The sequence below is a fragment of the Spea bombifrons genome, chromosome 8 (genome assembly GCF_027358695.1).
Source record: "Spea bombifrons isolate aSpeBom1 chromosome 8, aSpeBom1.2.pri, whole genome shotgun sequence".
NCBI lineage: Eukaryota > Metazoa > Chordata > Amphibia > Anura > Pelobatidae > Spea > Spea bombifrons.
In genome coordinates this window covers 10751629-10775047 of record NC_071094.1, presented here as the reverse complement: position 1 = coordinate 10775047, position 23419 = coordinate 10751629, and the positions used below count along the sequence as shown (strand labels likewise).

Below are 23419 nucleotides of genomic sequence, written 5' to 3'. Positions count from 1 at the left end.
TTGCCAATAATGTAGCATAACCCCTTCTTCTTCTGTCCTTCCGGTGCAGTAAAGAAGGTGGGCGTGGCTTCAGTGCTGTGTGCTGGGATCTGACTAGGGAGGGATCACACAGGCCCTTTGGAGCATTTTTATCAATATCGAGGCATTACAGCAGCACGGTTTGAGAGAAGAACGTGACCTTTGATCGCTTTCTAAGCTCATTGGTTGTTATTTGGCAAAACTTTGAATGAAAATTTTTTTAATGATTTAATGATAATTCTGTTAAAGATTTAGAAATTCAACAATAAATAAATTGAAAATGTGTGTTTAAATAGCTGAGACATTATTGAACCACTAGATGCCACCATGGTTCTTTTTAGTGGAGGCACGTCCAAAAAAAACGCATCCCAAGAATCCCCTATGGATGTACCGGTACGTCGTGCCCTTCTTGCAGCGGCAGAGACACATCCCTGCCGCTGCACGGGAGATCAGGCATGAAAGCCAATCCCTGCAGGTGATATCCTGTCCTCCTATGAGGCACAGACGCTGCGATCGCTACGCAAGTCTGTGGGGACTTGCATAGAGATCACAGTGTGATTGGTGCAGGGGGAATCGTGGTCATTAAAAAAAAAAAAAAAGGAAATCATTAAAATAATACAATAAATAATTAAAAATAAACAATAAAATGAGCTAAGTGATGTCATTGTGACATCACTGGCATAAATAATGTGTTCAAGAGGTCCCTAAGAGGACCTCTAACCATTTTTTTTTTAAAATATATAAAACATAGTAAAAATAAAGATTTTTTAAAAACCTTACATCCCATTGCCCTAGCACAACATCTACACAGTATAACTCTCCTGCCCCCGTTCACAACCCCCAAACCCGTTAAGCCATAGGCATAAAAATTGTACAAAAAATGTATACCTTACAGTATATGTTCCCTATAAGTGCTGGGAAAGTATGGAAAATCTATATAAACTTGGAGGGGATTTTCCATCACTTTACCTAATTTTGTTAGTTTTTTTCTAATTTTTGCTAGTTTTTACTAAATTTCTCATTCTAAATTTTCAGCTAATCATCCAACTATGGTATCATAAGAAAGCTCTATTTCTCCTTGAAGAAACAATGTATAGTTTACATGGGTACACTATTCACAGGAAAGGAGAATAATCGCTGAACCGACAGAGCAAAAATGGCAAAATTGCTCTTGGACTTGATGTACCAAAAACCCCTGGGATTGAATTCTCCACAGAAACAAGACTGTCGGTGTGGAGGGTATATTTGTATTCATTTTCTACTAGAAGTAGCCGCATGAACAATATTAATTGGTCGCTGACACAAGCAACCTTAGTTTTACATCAAGATGCTATATCAACTAGAAGACATAGAAGCAACAGTTCATTTATTTCCAGTCATTCGTGTGAACAGCTATAAATTCAAGCAATACACAATGCAAAGGATGAATGACTCCACTATAGTTCTTAAAAGGTTTTGTGATCCCTTTATTATTACAAGAAACAGACATATATAACAATTTTTTGTTTCACAGTCTTCAATAAAATGAAGCATATATTTACAAGCTAACATTTCCACAACTGTAGATTGAAACGATGATACACTGGTAAGGATGGACTTCTGATACAGAACAATATTTAAGGATAACTGATGCCGAAAGGGTTAACCAATCAGATCCAGCAAAACAATTATACCTCAATGAGCATCCTTCACATCGAGACTATGCATGCCACAAGAGACAGCTTATAAAGACATTCTTCTTAAGTTACTGGAGTTATAAAAAGAAGACTTCTGTTCCAGATCCTTCAAACTCCAGTAATGGACTTCAGGGTGCATTCAAAATGAAAATAAGGAAGACATTTCACTCAGTCTGACTGAGAATGCTGTGGGACTGTGCCATGTAAAACTGCCAAGTCATTGAGTATTGAGATCTAGTTTAAATTTTACAGATAATAGATCTGATACAGTTTGTGATTTAGTGTCAAGAACACCACCATACGTTGGACATCGTCCTCAAAACATTACTCGTTCTCTGAGTCTACCTCGCTGTCTCCACCAATAGATCGGAATTCTTCACTATCATCTTCATCCTCGGATAACTGTACTTGGCTGAGTACGCTAGGTCCATGACGCTCCTCTTCTTCATCCTCCTCTTCCTCGGACAGCTCATAACCTCCTACACTGCTGAAGCTTGTGTCTCTAGTATTAGACTTGGGATCTGGTTCTTCATAACTTTCGTAACTGCAAGGAAAAAAAATGTAAATTTAGATTAGAAACTAATTTGACTATTATCTTCACACAAAACAAATATCAGAAGAAAGATGTATCAAAAGAACACAACATAATGCAACAACAGGCCATTTACTTTGTTCATTGGGTATTTCTAGATGGTACATTTTTTTTTTTTTTTTTTTTTTTTATCAGAAGTGTACAGGGTTTTTAATGCTCCAACCTGGACACTCTTTCACTTAAAGAATCTGTTCCCCTTAGACAAAACAGGAATAGAAGAGGCGAGATGAACTAAGATACAATATTTCAGGAATTACCTAATGTTACTGTCTTCCATGACTTGTGAGGTTTCTGGTCCTTCTCCATAAGACATCATGCTTTCTTCATTTTCCATCCCCATTCTAGTATTCTCTTGTACCATGTGAGGCTGTTTAGGTCTGATCCCTCCAGACTCAACATCTGAGTCGCTACCACTCTCGCTAAGCTGGATAGCTGAAAGAAAAAAAATGTTAAAAAATTATATATCCAGTTCTTTGCGTTTTCTTAACCTCGCTGCATATAAATGAAAAACATTTTGATCCCCAGCTGAAATGTCCTAACATTAAAATTCTTAGATCCCAAAATGCTAACAATAATTCACGATAGCAATCTCTTAAACTCATTGTACCGCTTACCCAATATATAAGTGAAAACAGGCCTGGATTGGCCATTGGAAACACCAGGCAAATATGTACACCAAAAGTAAAAGCAATAGGTAAAAGGATAAACACACACACTACAACACTCTATGGGAATCCCACAATAACAATAGTATAAACAGACTTGAGGAAGCCCATGGACGAAACACATATCGGTGACTGGGCAGAGGACACTTGAGTATTAATAATATATTTATGTTGTATATGAATATTAAACATACTTTTAGGCTATAAAGCTGTGCATTTTATACTCACCTACCCCATCCATTGCTTTGCTGTCCAAACTGTTTACCCTAAAGGGGGAGTGCTGCCCTAAGTCAGCACAGTGTTGTTTATACCTGGAGCCAGGCCACGGGCTCCAGGCAAGGTGAGAGCCCATTTTGGCCACCTTTTTCTGTTTGTGCTGCTAAAATCGTTGCTTTACTGCTCTATGAAGGCTTTTATCCATTGCAAATATCCACATTCCAGCTACAGACAGGTGTGTGATTCCTATATCACACTAGGCGACATTGATTGGAGTCAGTCGTATTAACCCCAAGGAATAATCTTTTAACCCTATATTTTAAGCTCCACTCACTGATGGTGGGTCGCACCACCATTACCTTTGTTTATAAATATGTACACCAATATACCATTACTGCTGCTAGTGTGCCATGTGCAGCCACTGGTTAGATACACCTGGCCACAACCTGAGAAAAAGGCAAACTTTGGAATCGCCCCAATGTGCTGGTTTTGCCTCATGGATCAAGAGCAGGACTGAAATGAATTGATTTGATTTTTTTCAATGTAGATTACTATATAAACATTTACATTACACGTAAGACTAATATAAAAAGGAATTCAAAATACATAACCTCAAATTTAACCACTGCAAGGGCACTTTTACTCAAAATGTATATCTATTGTTTACCAATGTCTCCTTGTGTAAACAGTCATAGTATAATTTAGACATTATAACGTGCACATGACTTACAGGAAAAGGGATTGTCGCCTTCCTCATCACTTCCGTCATCATCTTCTCCATCTGACATCAACAAATCCTCATAAAGTACGCTGGCTTGGGGCTGTTGCACAGAATTCTCATCTTCCTCAGCCAAGTCACCATCCCCATCTTCAACTTCCTGATTTATAGACATAAGGTGTAAATGAAATGTGGATACCTCACACCCCCAAGAGGAGCACATTTTGGAGGTATACTCACAGGTGCTGGGGTTTTGGGCTTTCCGTCATCATCATCGTCATCATCATCATCTTCAAACCCTTCTATGTCAACATCAGAATCATCTTCACCCAAACGACCCCTTCCTAAACGTATCTGTGGACAAAAAGCATGAATCCCTTCAGGAACTATTTACAGGGGTACCCGAGGAGGAACGCACAGCTCTATATTTAACTCCCCTGAACACCTTTGGGCTGAACTGCAATGCCAACTGCAAGCCAGGCTTTTTTGTCCAGCATCAGTGCCTGACCTCAAACATATTTTTGCCTGAATTGGCACAAATGCCCAGACACTGCAAAATCTTGTAGAAAGCCTTCCCAGAAGAGTGGACGGTGTTATAGCCACAAAAGGAAGGGCGACTCCATATTAATGCCCATGATTTTGGAATGGGGTGTCCAACAAGGTCTTATAGCTGTGATGGTCAGGTGTCCACATACTTTTGGTTATATAATGTAACGCATAGCTCATGAAACAGGTCTAGCTTCATTCTGAAATGTTAAATACTTATACCGAGATAAAAGCCAACTATGCATTCCAGGTTTCTCTCAAATAAATAGCTAAAAATTAAAAGCTCTTTACCAGCCCCCTTTTCTCTAGTGTGCCTGTAGCAGCTTCAGTGGCAGACATGTTGCTTTCATCCTGGTACAATGAGGCATCACGAGACATGCTGAGTGAGGTGTTTGCGTCATAGTAGTCAGGTGGCTGCCAGGTAACAGATAAATATATTAGAAAAAGCATGTTGGCAGTGCATGAACTATAGACTTCATTTAGACAACTTGCACGGAATCGAAATACACTTTGAAGCCATCTGAATAGATGAATATGAGGATATTGTTTTTACAATCTCAAACATTCATAGGTTCACTTAGATCTAACGTTTCCAATACAACCAACCTGAGGTGTGTAAGGTCCAGGAGTCATTGGATCCAAGCTCTCCAGATCTGCCTCATCCAAGGCTGCCTCTTTGGCGGTTGAAATGTCTTTTTCCAGTTGGGTCAGGTGCTCATCATACTGGAGTGGACAGAGATGGAATAACTTTATAGAGATCTTTCTTTTTGACCTCTATATAAATGTTTAAAACAAAAAGCAACCGCCTTACCTCAACTAGAGTCTGGTCACAAACAGTGACAATCTCCTGGGCGGTTTTGCTGTACTGACTGTCTGGTCCTGTGCACAACAATAAAAGTACAGATCAAAATCAAACTGCCCTGTGCATTACAATTCATTAAAAGTTATATTTATGTGCTGTAGAAGCCAGAAAAACAGTTTCACAGCTTATTGTTCTTACCATTATACTTCACGCTGTTGGTACAAATTAGGTTGACATCCGCAAAGAAGCGTTCACGATTTTGGTACTTGTGTTTGGAAATATTCTGCAAATCATTACCAAAACACATGGATTACAAACTGTATTGAAATTGACATATCCACGAGTTGGTTAGAAATTATGTCAACAGGTATTCTTTCCTGGGAAGTGGGATGTGCAAATCGTGTATAGTAGGCTTTTGTACAGTGTTAGTATATGTAGGCTGAAGTGCACACAGATGTAGATATAAAATACACAATATAATTGTGTCTTTAAAAACGTGTGTTTTGAAGAAAAAATTATCCACACATTTTGCAGGCGACATTGAAATTAAACGTATGATTTAAATGTTTTACAACTGGAGAAAAGATGACAGAATACGAGTGTTGTGACAGAGAGTGGAATAGCTGATAAGTAGTCCAGAGTGAGGTAGGTCATGGTTATGAAGGTTAATGTTAAAAGACAGTCTGTGACATGTTCTTGAAAAAGACAATAAAGACTTTTAAAGAAAATAAATGCAAAACAAAACTATTAATCGAAACTTACTTGTCGTATTGTCTCCAGGTCCATTGGATGGGTAATAACTTTATAATAATCTGGAACAAACTTTTTATTCACAGGGTGATGGAAAGGCCATGACTGCAGAAGAGAAAAAATGCATTTCTTTTAGTTACCAATTAGTTACATTTGTGCTAAGGCTTTCAGCTCAGTTTGGAAGTAAAGCATTGATGGCCTGGATGGATTCTGGGTCTTGTAGCGATCACAGCAACAGTGCTATGACAACCGACAACCAAAGATGACAAAGTTCATAGTAACGAAAGGACATTCAGGTCTATATGCCCATCTACAAACTGCAAAGGTAAGCATAATATAAGAGTTGGTACCATGCCTCCACAAAAAGAAAAGTAGATTGGTAACTTGAGCTTTTGTTCAAATCAGATACCAGAATAAAATTATGCAACTACATTAAAAAGATTATGAAAGTCTCACATCTATTGCTAGGAAAAGCAGTACTTACTTGGCATATGTCTTAAGCTGATCTTTCAGGGTGCTACTTACCGTGCTCCCTTTACATTAACTTTTTACCGTTGTGATTAAATAAGGATTCTAATACTGATTGTATGAAATTAACATGAAGAAATGTGGAACTAGCAGGTGCCCTTAAAATCATAGCTTATCATGTCGCACAATGCACACTGGAGATTCACATACACAGAAGCCTTCAATGTCTACAACTTCTCGATAATTACTAAAGAATGAAGTCACTCAGGCCCATTAAGCAAAGCAATCAATTGAGATCACACTCACATCTGGCACGGCCATCATCTTCTGAGTAACAATGTTGTCTAAGATAAAGGAAAAGGCAACTTGGTCGTCATCATCCAGCAAAGGGTTAATGGCTTTCTCAAGTCTTGCCAACTTGTCTTCTTTCTGTAAAAATATATAAAATAGAGGTTGAAATTCCACCCAGGTCTCCAACTAAACTCCACCATTAACAAAGCACAATGTGCTCCTCCACATCACTGGACCTATAGACTAAGCCGCTTACCTCTTTCAGTTTCTCATCACACAATTCCAACATGACCTGTGATATCTGGGTCAACGAGTGTTTTGGTCCTAAAAATGACAAGAAAAGTCATGAGAGCGGGCTGTCCCATGGTGTGTGTGGTGGGGGTTTATCAAAGAAACACAAATCCTGCCTCCTTTACTCACACACTGGAAGTTGGTTGTCACATACATACACACACACACACTATTTGTAGATCTAAAAAGTACACCCAAAACGCACACATACCATTGTAGAGAATGCTGTTTTTTACAATCAGCGCCACCTGCTCACGAAACTCTTCTCTGGATGGATACATTCGTTTTCGCACATTTTCCCGTAAAGTCTGGAGATCCATTGGATTTGTTACAATCTTGTAATAATCTTTCACAACTTTCGCATTGACTGGACTGTGGAATGGATAGGTCTGGGGAAAGCAAAAAAAAAAAACAAAAAAAAACAATGAGTATCAGTTTCTTTATTTCAAATGGTTTTTATAAATATACTATAATAATAGATAATATATATATAATAATATAATAATAGTATAATAAATTACTAGCTACATTGGTTTCACAAGTTTTAACTTAAAATAAGAAGAGTAAGCAATGTCTTGGAACTTTGCTCCAAACAAGTAGAATTTTATTAACTTGTGATGTTACACAGCATTACACACTATTTTGAGCTATCTCCACCAAATGAACAACAGTCTTACATTAGCCATGTCTCTCATGTCATTAATTATTGACTCCAGTATAGACGAAAGGGTAACCATGGGATCCGTCCTTCTTCGATGAATAGACTTGTGTGGGCGCTGATGGTAATAAAAAGGAAGACATTCATTACACAGACGGTAAGGATGTTTAGACAGTCACACAGTTCTAATACACACATATATATAATTCTTACACTAAAAAGTATTAAAGTTTAAATACTAATACATGTAATACATAAAATGATATAGAAATTTAGTGAATAGATTAAATAGAAAACCAAATCAAAACATACATTGAGGTAATCACAATGCACTGTGCTGCCAACTCTACGTTTCTTCTTTGGTGGCAACTGCTGTTTAGGAAATTTCAGGACTAAAGACTTCCTTCGGACCTCATCAGCACTAAAAAGGAATACAGGACAGACGTCGTCTCATCAATATACAAGCACACAGAGTCACCAGCAATCAAATTCACCACTTGCTGGTCCTTATCCAACGTCTAAACATCAACAGAAGAACTTGGCTACACTTGGAGAAATACTACCTATTTCAAAGGAAAAGTTTGTTTCTCAAAATGCAATTATTAATGTATCCCAGAAAATTTATACTGCCTTTACCCCCCCCCCAAAAAAAAATCAGCTGCATGCCACACGTTTTTTTGCTGTATAACGAATCATGTATTGAGCATGAACAACTCATATGACAGGGTAGTTTGTTAGCTGCATCAGGAAGCACCTGTAGCCACATAGCAAGATGGCCAAACAGGAATTGCAATAATGGGCCCATATTATAACTGCATAATGTAACGTATATAGAACGGAAAACCTATACCACCAAGATATACATATTATGCATCTGCAAGACACAAATATATCACATTCAAGGTATTAAGTGGCAGTTTTACCTTTCAATCAGCTGCTTTCCTAAAACAATTTTAGTTCCCTCGACCTTAATCAGTTCTTCGTTATCATTGTGAATAACTATCTTCTCCAGCTCCTCTTCCTGCTCTTCAGTCATGGCTACAGGATTAGATGGTGGAGCGTTGGTTTGGTAATAAAGCGGGCAGAACTTGTTTGTTCTCATGTGTCCTATGGCCCCACATGCTCCACACTTTAGCTGTATTGGAAAAGAAACAATAATTAGTTTCATTTAGAAGCATAAACATCTTCAGGCTCCCTAACCAAAGATCCATGTATTACCTTGAGATCTGGCCGCTCCTTCATTTTTTTGGGCTTTTTCTCAGGTGGACCCCTGAGCTTCTCCTTTTCTTGGTTGCGTTTCAGTCTACGGAGTTGTTCCTGAATCCTCCTCCTCTCTTTCCTCATTTCTTCTCGATGTTGTTCATCAAACAGGGCAAATTTCCGGCTTAAACACCAAATTTATGTATGTTAGGCAACAAGTCTGGAAGTCACCCTCCAGTCATGCTTTTCAAGGTGTTAGTCTGACTAACCGAAGGCAAATTTAATCAGTGAGGGACACAATCCTGTCGTATCTCTACATATCACATCACTGAGCACAGTAGCAAACATTTTTCTGGCACTTGAAGACTACAGACAATCGTACAGCGCTACAGCATTTGATGGCGCTATATAAAACAATAATAATAATCATCATGCCCAAACACATCTGCAGCGTCTGGGCAAACTTACATAAACTCATCATCTTTGGTGGTGCGGATTCGGCTGTAAGCATCAATAACAGCAGCCTTGCGCACGGTCTCACATCGAACGTATTCTTTGCCATCTTCATCTCTGAACGTGCGGTAGATTTTTAGCCGGCGGCCACTTGCAGCTGAATTTAAACTTGTCACAGAAGCTGTGTCATCGTCCTTGTGAGAACCTGCAGCTGCCGACCCTGTAGCTAGGGAGAAGAAAACCCCCAAAACTTCAATACATAAAACACAAACCATAGGGTGCCGCTAACACAAGCATTGCACATATCCAAACCAATCCGTCGGACACCTTTACTGGAATGCGATCAGAAATATGACTTGGGTGCTGGACTCGACGGATACTTTTTATGAGATATAGTGACCTACTAACTAGGGAATTTAGAATTATTATACGTACACAATTTAATTTAGCACATTCTATGATATTGTTGTACACTTTATTAAGATGTTTAGGCTGTGGAACATTGTGATGCAAAACAAACATACAGAAAGGGGAACGCACAACATAAAAAGCAGAAAAAGCATACATACTCAGATTAGGGTACTTTGACCTTGTGGTGGGCTAAGTAATATATATAGTCATATACTGTGATGGAATCCCCAATATTTATGCCTTAGATAGGCGTTTGTTTTTAATAGTATTCCCTGGCTATGCGCTGAATTCTTGCCTTGTTTTGTGTACTAACTGGTAATACTAATTCTAGCAGCAACCCAGGAATCTGAATGTGTATGCCTTTTATGTTGTGCGCTCCCCTTTCTGTGATATCCTCCAACAATTCTGCGATCCCCTTACAACATACAGACACTGTCAGCCGTTGTTGAACTCAAACCCCTGTAATGCTCTAACGGCCATGGTGGTCTTAGCTCACGGACACCTAATGTACAGATTTTACCACCCATGCAATATAAAGAACACAATTTTGTGATACTCACGTAATCCCTTCCTGTCTTTTTTGTCCCTTTTGCCTCTATCTTTATCATTGCCATTGTCTTCACCCATTAGCATTCTTTGTAACTCCTTCCTTTCCTGCTCTTCACGCTCACGTGAGAGCTGAGAACTGGTTTTCTTGTTCTGAAGCATGTTCTCAATATTCTTTCCCATTTCTTCAAAATCACTGTCTTCTGCAGAGCTACTATCTGTGTCAGTGGACAAAACTTCAGCAGATTCCAAAACTCTGGAAATAAAAAAAAAAAATAATAATAATAATTCTGTAACTACGGCATACCCAAAAGCATACAGAATGCGCGACACAGTATTTCCCCGGCAGTAAACAAAGCCCGGAATGCACATAGTGAAAATTAACAAGAAACTTACTTATTCTGAAGATCAAAGATCCTCTGACATTCCTCTTTGTATCTCTCCTGATGTTCAGCCACTGAGAAGCGGGAGCCTCTAGCAAATTTACTCATCGGGCCTTCACCAGAACGTGCCTGTTCTGTTGACATTGTGCGTACGACATCTATCACCTCCCAACGGGATAATTTCTTAATCTGAAGAAGGAAAAAACAGTGCACTAAACCGTTAATTTACCAACATACACAGTATAAACTTGGCAAGGCAGCTTGGTACAAAATATTGCTTATTTACAGCTTTATCGAACTAACAAAAGGAGGCATTTGCAGCCTTCCAGTTCACAACTACAGATGTGTGACAAGCAATAAGATGTCTAAGAAACAAATGTCTGTGTGAAAAGACTGCTAAAAAGCAGGACCTAGTAGTTCTGTTTTAACAATCGAGAGAGAGAGAGAGAGAGAGAGAGAGAGAGAGAGAGAGAGAGAGACACACAGAGAGAGAGAGAAAGAAAACCATGCAGGTCTGTAGATAGAAGGAAGCTACAAAGCTAATATTTCTTCAGCATAACACTACAAAATTGTATACAACACTGTATTTAATGCTTTTAAAAAAAAAGTGGAACTTCCTCTTCAATGTTCATGTAAATTTCTGTAATCATTTTAAGCGAAAAACATTTCACCTCTTCCTCTGGAACGCCGAACTTGCGTAGCAGCTGCTTGGCGTTTTTCAGGGAGAGTCTGCGAAGATCTGCATCTGTTCCGGTTACAGTCTTTTTCACTGGTTGAGGCTCCTTATCATCCTGCTATTAAAATAAAAAAAAAGGGGCATTTACTCTACAATTCCAATTTCCATTATTTCTGCACAAATTCCATTCACTCTTGAGCTTTATTTTTGCTCACTTCCACTAAGCTTAGAATGTGCTTTATTTTATTGGGCCTTTTTCTAGCTAAACATTCTCCAGTCTGTTTACCTCACCACTGGTATCAAATCTTTAATAAAGTAAATCTGTAGGTTTAGTTTTGATTTTTTTCCCCATTAATTATAAAAACTTTCTATTCTACTTACTGACCAGTCTGCAATTATTTATCTCCATCTTAGTCATTTTGCCCTGATAACACATCTTCTAGTTCCCCTTTTTAAAGTGTGAATGGACACCCTGACAGAGAGATCAGGATGGTCTTAAACCACCCCTTCTCCTCCTACCCCGTACCCAGATTTCCTAATAGAAACACTGCTATGATAAAATTCACATACATGTTAACGGTGGTTAGGGAAAAAGCACTAACCTTTTGCTGTGTTGGCTTGTTAGGAATCTTGACATAGGAAAAGCCTTCTCCACATCCAGTTGGATCCGCCACTCCTGTAACCTCAAGGAGGCATTTCCCTTTCATTGCGGCAATAAACGCGCGAGTAGTGTTCCACGGGGCAGTGCGCACCTAACAGACACAACAAGGTAAATATCGATAACATCCAAATGTATTTCAGACATTCCGCCCACCGTTCAATTCTCACCTCGTCATCTATTTTCATTTGGAAGTCTTCCTCGTTCTCTTCATCAGGAGCAAAGAATGATTTTTCTCCATACCCAGCATCCTAGGAGCAACATACAGAGTGTCATTGCTCGATCTAATTTTTCATGTAGGAATAAGCACCCGGTAAAGGACCTACCTTGAGCCGCTGCTCTGCAGCAAGCATGCTATAATAAGCACAGCACTGTTCAGGAGACACCATGGCACGAATCTCTTCTTCAGTTGGTAAGCGGAAGTCCGGTTTTAATACCCACCAATTTGAGTCCATTCCTGTAAAGAAGGGAAAAGTATTCAAAGCCATACACTAACAAGCGATGTAATTACAAACCTTATTGCATGGGTTTGGAAAGATACATAATGTCTGTTGAACTGTTACCTGTTCTCTTAAAGTCCGCACACAGCTTCAATCTTTTTCTAATACTGCTTTCAGAATGAGAAGGAAAGGCTTTCTTTATGTCCTCCATACGAATCCTACGAGGACGGTCCTTACTTTTCCAAAACAGGCGGTATATGAAAACCTGAAAATACGTTGCAATTTTTTTAAAATAAAAATAGGAACACAACGACAAAGCCCCATTTCACCGAGAATGTTTCTCTCCACCCTGCTTTGCCCAGGGATTTGCAGTACTCACTTGTAGGAAATCACGTATATGCGTGTTGGCACGCTTGGAGTTGGGTCCAGGAACTTCAAACAGAGGACACTGCTGCCCAACAACAAATATATCAATCAAGTCTCGAATGTAATAGCCCTGCCGTGTGCGGATAATTAGGAAGTCCGATTCAGACATTTTGTGCAAGTAGATTGGAGCCCTAAACAGATTATTTTCGAAGGCCTGTGGTAACAAAAGGAATATTTATTACAAAATGCAGGTTACAGAATACAAACATATTGATACATACTGACAGTTCGCTCTTCTCACCTGCAGTAACTGTCCAGGATGCAGGGATCCAAGGAAAGGAGAGGTGTGACAGTAAACGGTTTCTCCATATTTGCAGTCTGGTGCTCCAGGGTCTTTTCCAGGTTTCTATAATTATTCAAAATCATTAGTCCACAAATAATCAATTCGAGCGATTTTATTATTAGCTCACACCCCTGTGACCTTGAGGATATGTCATTTCTCACCCTTTTGTAATAGTTCTTTATCTTTGTTGCCATGCCAACTTGCATCATCAAGGGGGCATTTTCTTCACTGTACTCTGCCAGGATTAGATCCCCATCTTTGCCAGTAAGGTCTTGTGATGTGCGCATAAAGAACATCTCTCCTCCACCTGAGGCCTGGCGTTCCTGCTCCCGCATCTAACACACAAAGCAGAACAGTAATTACAGAGGATACGAACACAGTGATCACTCTCCTTTATTTTAAACATTGAAGGCCCACTATGCATATCCAAGAGGACTCAAAGCCTGCTTACTTTTGCCTTCTTCTTGATATGTTTCAGAAGCGGCTGAACGGAATGAGCTCCGGGTTGCGAGAGCGCACCAAACGAGTATTTCTTCAGCGAAGGACGGTGGAACGTTCGGAGTTTCATCGGCCCCATGTGCGTTTGAAAGAAAGGCTGTCTGAGCTCCACAGCGGGAATAGAGTGCTGTCATAGGAAAGGAGAACATAAGAAAAAGATATCCTCTAGTTCTCTAAGCAGGACAGAATAAAATTCTAATAATAATAAAAATGTCTAATAATGTAAACATGTGCAGCAGGAAATGTGGTATGCCTTGTAGTGTCAGAGTGAATGCAAACACAAAAATGTGAGACTTCTATGTGTTTCTGAGAACATAAACCACACATTGAAAGTGAAAGTGTAACCTAAAACAGAGAGTAAAGTTATGTTAAACCGACCAGAATCAGGACACAAAGGCAACATTGAATTATCATCAGTAACCTACAATAGTATACTTCCAAAAGAGAGCAATCAACATTCCACTGAGACATCACCGCTCATCAACCACGAGCTATTAAACTCTAGTTCATATGAGAAGCGCGCAAACTAACCGTGGTGGAGCATAAACCGAGCCATGATCTAACCCCACTACACGCCAGGTAGCAGAGCCAGACCACAAGCTAAGCCTAGCGTAACCGACACTTCTGCAGTCTCAGGTTCCCATGCACTTGCAGAAGCATACCAAATAGCCCTGTCAGAGAGCGCAGGAGAGTTTAAGCCAGTTTGTCTTCACCTCCTCATGTTACCTCGCATTAACCTGGACTAGCTCAAAAGCTATGGGTCTCACATGACGGCTGTACAATCATTCCACTGAGTCACTACACTCTCAGCCCTCACATCATTGCCACGCAACTAGAGTGTAAGTACAACTGCCCCATGCATATCTGTACTGCGGTTTATCCAACTGTTTGCAGGACGCATCTTTGTTTAAAAGGCCGCATTACCTGAATGATGTTCCCTCCAAAGGTTCCTCTTAAACCTTGTTGTTTTGGATAGTAAAACTCATCGTTGGATAAATTCCACGGATCCTTCACCTCTGGCTGGGACATATTCTGTCACAAAGAAATAAGAATGTAATGCATATAATATGACATTGAATACAAAAAAAGACAAAGTCTGCACATCATTTTAATAGTCCAACATAACGTAATTCATAAACTTAATATCCAGATTGTATATTACCATCTAAGTATTTGCATTGACAATAAATAGACATTTATAGAAAAAAGTAACATGGCATAGATTGGCAAGAAGGGGAAAGTTTATGAAATGGTTCTGAGGTTTGAAGTATTCATCCTTCCTCTCCAAAGAAATAAAGGCCTAACCCTAGCTATGGAAAACGTAATCAAAACGGCTTTGGATACTGAAGACAAAGCTTTATAGAGGATTCAGTCTGCACAACATTATTAAGTTACTCCAATGTGTATTTGCAGACAGGGGTTTATCACTCACCTGCTGGGGCTCTTCTTTGATTACCCCAGTCTTCCCAAGCAAGATGCGGCTTTTCTTTAAGGAGGACTCCTTCTTACTTTCCTTAGAGGGAGAACTGGATGTCGTTTCTTCTTTCTCATCAGGAATTTCTGTTCATAATAACAATGCTGCAAGTTAGATGTCCATGTCCCATAAGAGGTGTCCAGACAATGTTTTTTCTGCTCCACAATTTACTTTCCCTTTGTTACCAACGATAATAGTTAACACTTATATTCTCAGTTGATTTACAATTTATAAGCTAAACATACGAGGGAAGTATCCACTTCTCGCCATATAATGATGCCTATAAAGACATTTATATAGGTGTAGTTCACACCATGCCTGAGTGCAGATTGTCTTCATTTGCCACAAGCTGGTAGGTTGTAGCCTCTGCTTTTTTTTGTTTATTGTTTGTAAAAGCGAGCATGTCGGCAGCACAACATACTAGACCGTTCATGTATACATTATGAAAAGCACCCAGCACCTGTATGATCTGCCCACTAAGTCACATGTATAAAATATATGAATTACTAACCCAGAATAATATTTTCATCATTAGGGTCTAAAGTTAAGACAGGAGGTTCCAGTATCCTATCCATGGCTTGGTCATCCCAGATGATATTATCTTCCCACCGCCCATAGACTAGTTCTTCATTATCTATGGGGAAAATGGAAAACCAAGGGCGGTCTTCCTCTATAGATGCTGCAAAACAAACAAAGACAAAAGCAAGTCAGTGTTTCAAAGAAATCAAAATAAAACTTTGTGGATTGTAAATGGAAAATATTTTGCAACATACAAGCTGAGAACACAAAAACGTTCATGCCACAATGATTTACCAAAGATTTGCCATGCTAGACAAACACAGAATTTGGCAACAGAGGGCACCTTGTTAACCTACCAAGGAATGGTGCCCATGCATTTACAAAGGAAGGGCAGCCACAGCTGCTAACATTTGACTGCCGGTAGCTATCTTTTTGTGTTGTCTTGAAAGAACTCCAGTCCTTCCTTTCTGCTAAAATTGCTTATGTGGCCCCTAAATGCTCCCTAGATTTGTCCAGCTTTGCACGTATACAAGAGAAATTACATTTTGTAGGAACTGAAAAGAAACCCCAAAAGAGGCAATCTCAACACTTCCAAACCTGTCGATTTCAGGTTTAAATCCCAAATACCGCTCAGGATAATTCAAAGGATAAAAATAGTATCATCAAAGCTGGCAATGGTGAAATGCGTTGATGTATTATGGTTATGTATGTAGCCAACTCAGATTGAAGTAACATCTCCACATTATACATTACTGCTTACTATAATGCATGCTGTACAGTATTTATTTTTATATTTTTTTTAGTATTTAAAAGCTAACCTTTTGCATGGCAGCTTTAACAGAAGCACACACGCTACAATTTAATCTTACCCTGCTGCTCCGGAGGATGCTTATCCTTCCCTTTAGAAGGGATCAGTACTCCCGGCATGCTTGGTTTTTGGACAAGTGGTGCTGGCAGACTTAAGAGAGATCCAGTGCGATTCAACCCTGGACAACAAATAAAATGTGTTAGACGTTGCAAAACCAGAAAATAAATATGCGTGAAAGGTGTCTGTCTTGCCAATATCAGAGTAGTTATAACTAGCGCTTGCCTTGCTGGGCGTTGTAGGCAGTTGCATTTCTGGTCATACTAGATGGAAGCCATCCTGCCAAACTAGCTCTCTGCGTTTTAGTCACTTTGTGCTTCACATCTTCCCCATTCCAGATAACATCATCTTCCCACTGTAGCTGTGTCACCATCAGGAAATGTTCATCTTGGAACTGGTTATCGGGGTTTTCATCTGTGGTTCCTGTCTTCTGGGAGGGCTGGGGAAAAATAACATCCAGCTCACAACCAAGAATTATAAATCACAACGAAGACCCTCAACAGTCGCTGATTTTTGATGATAAATAAGATGTGTGTCAATTAAAATCAGTGAAGTAATAGATAAAGCAGACTAATATTTCAGAGGGAATGAACACATGAAAAGTCATGGCTCTCCATTACATATCACCCATAGACCTACAGCATTTAGTTTTCCTGAAAATAATAATTTAAAGGAAGTCTACAGTCCCAAATACCCTTACCAACGATGAATGCATATTAAGTCCTGCTAGCAGGAGATGCATTTGATGGAATGATCTCCCGCAGGACAAACCTCCGGGACACAAAGGAAAAGCACCAAATGCAAACTCTATACATTTGGATTCAAATACCGCCAGAAATAGTGATATTCCGTTTTCATACGCATTAAAGTGCACATAATAGCTGGAGTATACCTTTATGGAATATATCTGTCCACATCAGGGGAATCATGAATAACTTACATTTTCGCTAATCTCTGGTGATTCTTTGATATAATCGTCATCACTTTCTTTTAGTTTAAATCCATAATCAAACCCGCTTCCATCTTCTGGCACTCCAAGCATATCGTACCACAACTGAGCTGGTCCATAGCGCCACTCTGCCACTTTGGGTTTTGTATCTGCCACCTTATCCGTGTCCCCTGAAGCTTGTGAGAACTTGGACTCTACAGGTGCCATCATGGTTATCTGGTAAAGAGTATATTTATTGTGTGTTAAAAACAAGAAACAGATGGTGCTGAACGATCCAAGAGAAAAGCTTAATCAAACTGCAGCATAAAGACACTACTAATATTCTAACCTCGTCATCAGACAGACACTGCTCTGGTGGAGGTGCAGGGGCATACTCATATTCCCAACAAGATTTCTTTTCTGGTACAGCTTCTGGCTCTTCACCTTCCTTTACTGGGACTTCTTGTGTCATTTCCCTGTGTTTTTTCCTCCGTTTTCTCCGAGCACTGCGCCACACTGAGAGGACATTCTTACCAGGTCCAAAGAGTCGAAGAAAACGCAACACCTAGCAAGGTAGAAGTATCAAAATTTGACTAAGAGCATTTTTGTTGCCTACAGAAACATTTTGTTTTTACATCATATGCAAAAGGATATATCACTCCTATTATTCTTAAACTGTGTTCTCCTAGGCTGGTGTGTATAGCATATAGCGATATATTGTCAACATTTGTGTAATAAGATGGCAACACAGGGTAAACAGGCCAAATCCATACACATGTAGTAAAGCTAAATGACAACAGGGAGGGCACATGTCTCTCTACACCATAGGTGGTACGAAAACTGTACAATAATAGACATGAAGCAGCTGAATACCTTGCCAGGCCTGAACTCTGGAAAAAGCTCAGTAACATTGGGAAGTTCCTTGGTGGTATCCCGTTGCATTATGCCAGCAAGTGGCAGGGTGAGCTTGCGCTCCTTTCCACTTTCTTGTCCTCTTTCTTGTGGGCCTATCTCAGATTCGGAATCCGAGGAACTGCTGAAATCTACTTTATCCAAGGCAGCAGATGATGGAGCGATAATGGAAGGAAGAATAATTCCATCGCCTTCCTCAGGGGCTGTGAAGGAACATGCAAGTGGGAATAGTTTCAGAAGCTGGCTATAAAATGATCTTATGTCTTTAAATAGATTAAAGTCATATCAAGGATTAGATTAACGAAATGAAAAAACTGTTTAACGCAATCCTGTAATTTACAAACTTTATAAATGCAATGTAGAAAAGGCTAAGACAGAGCAATAAAATGAAAATTATTTTCTGCTGGTTCTTAACATTTAAACTAAAACAATACCCAAATAATGGACTTACTGAAATCAGTAGACACGTATTAATTTACAACAATGTTCTAACTAAAAGCTAAATACTTCCTAGTCAATTTGAATCAATTTGTAAGTAAAAAAAAAAAAAAAAAAAAAAAAAAAAAAAAAGCTTCCTTCGGAGATTTGAAATTGCACATAAAGTGCATAACAATCACAAGAAATGATAAGAAACAAGAAAATCTATTATTGATAAAGTGTTGTTTTATTGGCTTATAGCTAATTTTGAACAGACAGTCATGGAGGCCTCGGGATTAACTCTGAAGTTACTGTTACCTAGAGGTGGGGAGTTTTTATCCTCCTCCTTTTTGCCCGAGACAGGGGGAGGTGGTGGTGGAGGCATCAGCTTGGAATCAATATCTTCACAGTCTGCATCATAGTCGTCATCATCATCATCTTAAATAAATTACAAGTATACAAATAAATATACTATTTTCTTAAACTACAACAAATCCCCCTTACCCCCCACATTGCAGTCTATAAGTTCCCATGTGGAACAAAGTCATAAGGCAGATGTGATTAAATGGGAGATGACCTTATGACAATGTATGCATACATTTTAGTCCTTTATTAGGCTTTTGCAAGGGAAATCTTCACACTTCAAACATAGTACATTACCATGAGTAACTTATTTCTTTAAATAAATTTTTTGGAGAAAATCTCCCTCACCCCATATACCTGCTCTTCGGGAAAGATGGAGAGAACCCATAGCCTGTTTGTATCGGCGTGATTCATCCTCTGCCACTTCATTAATGTCTGAGTAATCAACAGCATCATCGGTACTCTTAACCCAGCCTTGATTAGAAGGAGAATAAAAAAATAAATAAAAGGTCATCAGAACATTGTAAGAGATAAGGATTTGTCTATCCCTACATCATATGTGTTTACCACTCTAAGGGTTAAGAGATAGGGATAGGTGGATTGTACAGCAAAGTTTATGTATCAATTGGTACATAAATGTGCTCAAACATAAGTTTGGGTAGTGCTTGATTATCCAGTTATCTATGCACTAAAATCTTACAGGGCTGCTGCCTTACTATCAAATATAAGGAAAGGTTGTTATGGGATGACCAAGATTAGCCAGCTGTTCCCTACCATCATCATCCAAGCTGACTCCTTCGGTCTCTGCTGCTTCATCCACACTGGATGTGATCTCTGTAATTAGATTCCCGAGGCCCAGGGCACCCAGTCCCGCCAGATGTTTCTTTGATTCCTTGTAGGACAAGAAAATAAAAAAAAATCAAGACCTGCTGTTCCCTAAACCTGGCAAATCTAGGGGTCCTATATCTTCTTAAAATATGTCCTAAACATTACCGAAAAGTGTTCCTTCTTGTTGTAACCCAGAGCGGATACAACATTTTTCAAGTCCAGGTTTCAAAATTTGATTCATCGTACTCCCCAACAGCGCACATTTCCAGGATTTACCCAAATGCGCAAAAAATAAAAGTGAGGGTTTACCATTAATATGGTATTTTACAATGAATGTAGAGCCATGTGTTTCCAGTACTTTTGCTTCGTGGCCGATCTTTCCATCTCAATGTTCTCTGTAAGCGGTTTTAGAACTGGTGCAGCACGAGATTTAGATATTTGGCCCAAATATCTCAAACATGAGCACGTTGATGCATTACTTAAAAGATCTGAATTGTTTAAAAAGTCAACTACAAAACAACGATTTCATGATCTAAGATGCTAACGATGGAATAGTTTTCGCTAGCCGTGGATTTGTGAATTTTAAGATTAATTTTAGATCAACTGTAAACTACAAAATCTATAGAAAAAGACAAATCAGAAATATGAATTACTGGATATCGCACTTTATTACATTGAGCTGTCAAGCCACACATTTCATCCATGACTTAAAATCATGGATCTGCTTTAGTACAACTGAATCCGATGACCCTTTCTCAATAAATGTAGTTGTAGTCCGTCTTTATGCTCTCTCCTTGCGTCGTGAATTGTCTTGGTCCCCTCATATTTCATCTTTCGCTGCAATCTGTCCCCAATTCTCCCACACAAGATGCCCCTGAGTGCTTTTTAAACTTTACTACCTTGGACTCTGTCTAAGCCCTTCTTTCTCACGATTCCGGGCGTATGGAATCTGCTTATACTCTATAAATAAAAAGGCAATAATAGCAATATAACACCCTATAGACCAAATTAGCATAAGTAGTCTCTAAAAGGCACCCTATAAAGCCTGGGGTGCTCAGATACACCTTTACTACACCCTCTTTCTGCTTCAATTACACCAACTGTTTAGCTCGTGGTCTTGGAGAGCTTCTTCTCACAATCACAATTCTTTCACTCTTCTGCTAGCTACTCGCCCATTATTCCTCATCTCTTCCGGTATATTATGCATCGCATGCCCGTTTCCACTTCTCCTCATGCCCCCATTAGCCCCAATTCCACAACGTAAAAGACGTCTTCCTAACCGTGCCTGCTCCCCGCTGCCACCCTGCCCCCAGCTCACCTTATCCAGCACGGAGTCGTCTTCCAACTGCCCATCTTCATTAATGTTTCCAAAAAGAAAGCCAGCAAGGGAAAAGGGTCGTTCTTCATCACTTTCTGAGTCCGACATTCTGAGCCGGAAATCCACACAAGGAATACCGGAAGCTGTACTGGGGAAACACAGAAATGGCTCGTAAAGCAAAACAATCCTGTGCCGTGACTAACTTCCACATCCGGGACATTGCGGTCGACGCTTGTCGCCATTTTGGTGTCCCCAGTTATAATTCGTAAATACAAACTAGAAAACACTGAGAGTTCCCTGGCATCAACGTGAGCGTCATAACATAATGATAAGTGTTGTGTGATAAGATGTTGCTGTTTTTTTATTACCTCATACCTCTCAAATGGCCAAAAAGGGACTTTTATTTTGGAGGCTCTGCTGAGGGCGTTACCAAGAGTTTGTGACTTTGTGGCTTTTTCAGCATACCCAGGAACCTTTTAAAGGAGCTATTAGTCCTTTTAAATATCAACCCTTAATAGCCCAAGGTGAAGATTCTCTATAGCTACTCACCAAATGTGTTAACTAATTGGCTCTTATATTGGTCCTCATGGAAACCTTAACTTGTTTAAAGATAACAGTTAAGTCACCTGCATTCAAGCAGGGATATCAGCCATAACAAAAGCAGCCTTGGACAGGGGAGCAGTGTTTAGCCGAGCCAACTCCCTGCCAAATTCTCCTTCCGCTCCCATACAAACTGATACTATCTAGGGCAGAGGTGACACGCCAAGGCCCCTGTTGTGGCGTTAGCCAGGTTCCCGACTGGCCCAAAATAAAGGGAGAGCTACGTCTGTCTGCACCTACAGACTTCTGTTTCATTGCTCCCTCGTAAAGCGTGCTGGCTATTGATGCTGAGCACTAGAATATGATGTCATATTCCATCGCTCAGCACTAATGCCACGCGCTCTGTGATGGAGCACTGAAATGTAGGTCTGTAGGAACATACAGGTAAGAAATCAAGAACGGTAAGAGATGGGGAGAAAGGGGAGAGATAGTAAGAAAAATATATAGTGGAGAGACAATGAGGAGGAGAGAAGAGGAGATAACAAGAAAGAGGAGAGATGGGTAGAAAAAGGAGAGATATTCCACCCATAATGACATATTTCACTTGTTAAGTTGCTGACTTTAGTTGAAGCAGCCTCTATAATGTTGGGTTAGGAGATATGAGAGAACCTCAGTGCAGTTAGTTGATCAGGTAATGTTGTCCCTTGTTAGGTAAACTAAATATTTCCAAAACATTTACACTAATTGCTAGACAATAAGCACACACTAGAAGTAGTTTAAATTAATGGATTAATACTAGAAGTTATAACACTGATCCTACCTTTAAGCAGCCAACAAAGTTTGTTAAAGCTTTGGACTAAACATGGTTGTTTCTTGGCGATTTAAACTGCATTTCTGTCTCCCCCTCATTTGGAAGAGTCAGCGTTCAAGAATTATGAAGCTCTTTTTGACATTTTAGAGTAATCTGTGTGCTCACTTTCCAACTGACGTCCTTTTAAAAATTATTACTTGTCTAGAGGTTAAGGCATTCTGCATTCATCTATAATATACCATCTGTGATACACCGTTAAGAAAAACACCTATTGGGATGTAGACTATGAAGTATTGGGAATCATGTAAAATAAAAAACCCCTCAGACTCAACTTTCAACCAGTTTTCACATAAAATATATATATAGGAACATGCTTTATATTCTATGCTGCCATTTAAGAGCTGTTGGTGAGAGAAGAGAGAAATAGATCATCTATAACACAGAAAAATTAAGTAAAATATGTGCATTTTTCTATGTATAACCAGAGAGAGACTTTCCTGCAGAAACAGGCTTTGTGCCAATAGTATAGAATTCACTTTAGAAAAATAGCTGCGGGGATTATACATTAACAAATCTGCATTGTTCACATACATGTAATCAGAGCTATTTCCTCTAGGCTGGAAATACATGAACCTTAGACTGTAGAACAGCATAATACGTCGTATTTATAATGTCCTCCTACAGATGATGTTTTACAATTACTTGCCTTTCATGTGGTGTTGAGATACACCATTCTGTACCATCCACAAAGGGGAAGAAAATGGTACAAGGTCATCACA

At 39.4% G+C, this 23419-nt stretch overlaps 1 protein-coding gene across 1 annotated transcript; it reads right to left on the bottom strand.

Moving 5' to 3' along the window:
• Positions 1–1457: 1457 nt before the first annotated feature.
• On the bottom strand, positions 1458–21427 carry TAF1 (TATA-box binding protein associated factor 1). Its single transcript, XM_053473720.1, has 40 exons — positions 21290–21427; positions 19918–20035; positions 19501–19617; positions 19099–19218; positions 18325–18566; positions 17801–18016; positions 17464–17688; positions 16749–16962; positions 16528–16644; positions 15651–15818; positions 15098–15225; positions 14590–14697; positions 13619–13792; positions 13329–13502; positions 13126–13230; positions 12838–13038; positions 12582–12723; positions 12345–12475; positions 12189–12269; positions 11963–12112; positions 11356–11478; positions 10698–10873; positions 10316–10557; positions 9360–9570; positions 8910–9075; positions 8615–8826; positions 8004–8112; positions 7711–7809; positions 7245–7422; positions 6999–7066; positions 6758–6880; positions 5996–6088; positions 5432–5516; positions 5243–5310; positions 5038–5154; positions 4723–4845; positions 4126–4239; positions 3898–4045; positions 2544–2718; positions 1458–2238 (listed from the first exon to the last, which is right to left on the bottom strand). The coding sequence occupies exons 1-40, from the start codon at positions 21395–21397 to the stop codon at positions 2019–2021; spliced, it is 5889 nt and encodes a 1962-aa protein (XP_053329695.1). The 5' UTR covers positions 21398–21427; the 3' UTR covers positions 1458–2018.
• Between the last annotated feature and the right edge of the window lie 1992 nt (positions 21428–23419).

Coding starts and splice junctions, on each gene's coding strand:
- TAF1 (XM_053473720.1), bottom strand. CDS start 21,397: ATGTCGGACTCAGAAAGTGATGAAGAACGACCCTTTTCCCTTGCTGGC. Junction 8,113..8,614: donor GGAAAGCAGCTGATTGAAAG/GTAAAACTGCCA, acceptor ATTCCTTTTTAG/TGCTGATGAGGTCCGAAGGA. Junction 7,067..7,244: donor AAACAGCATTCTCTACAATG/GTATGTGTGCGT, acceptor TGTCATTTTTAG/GACCAAAACACTCGTTGACC.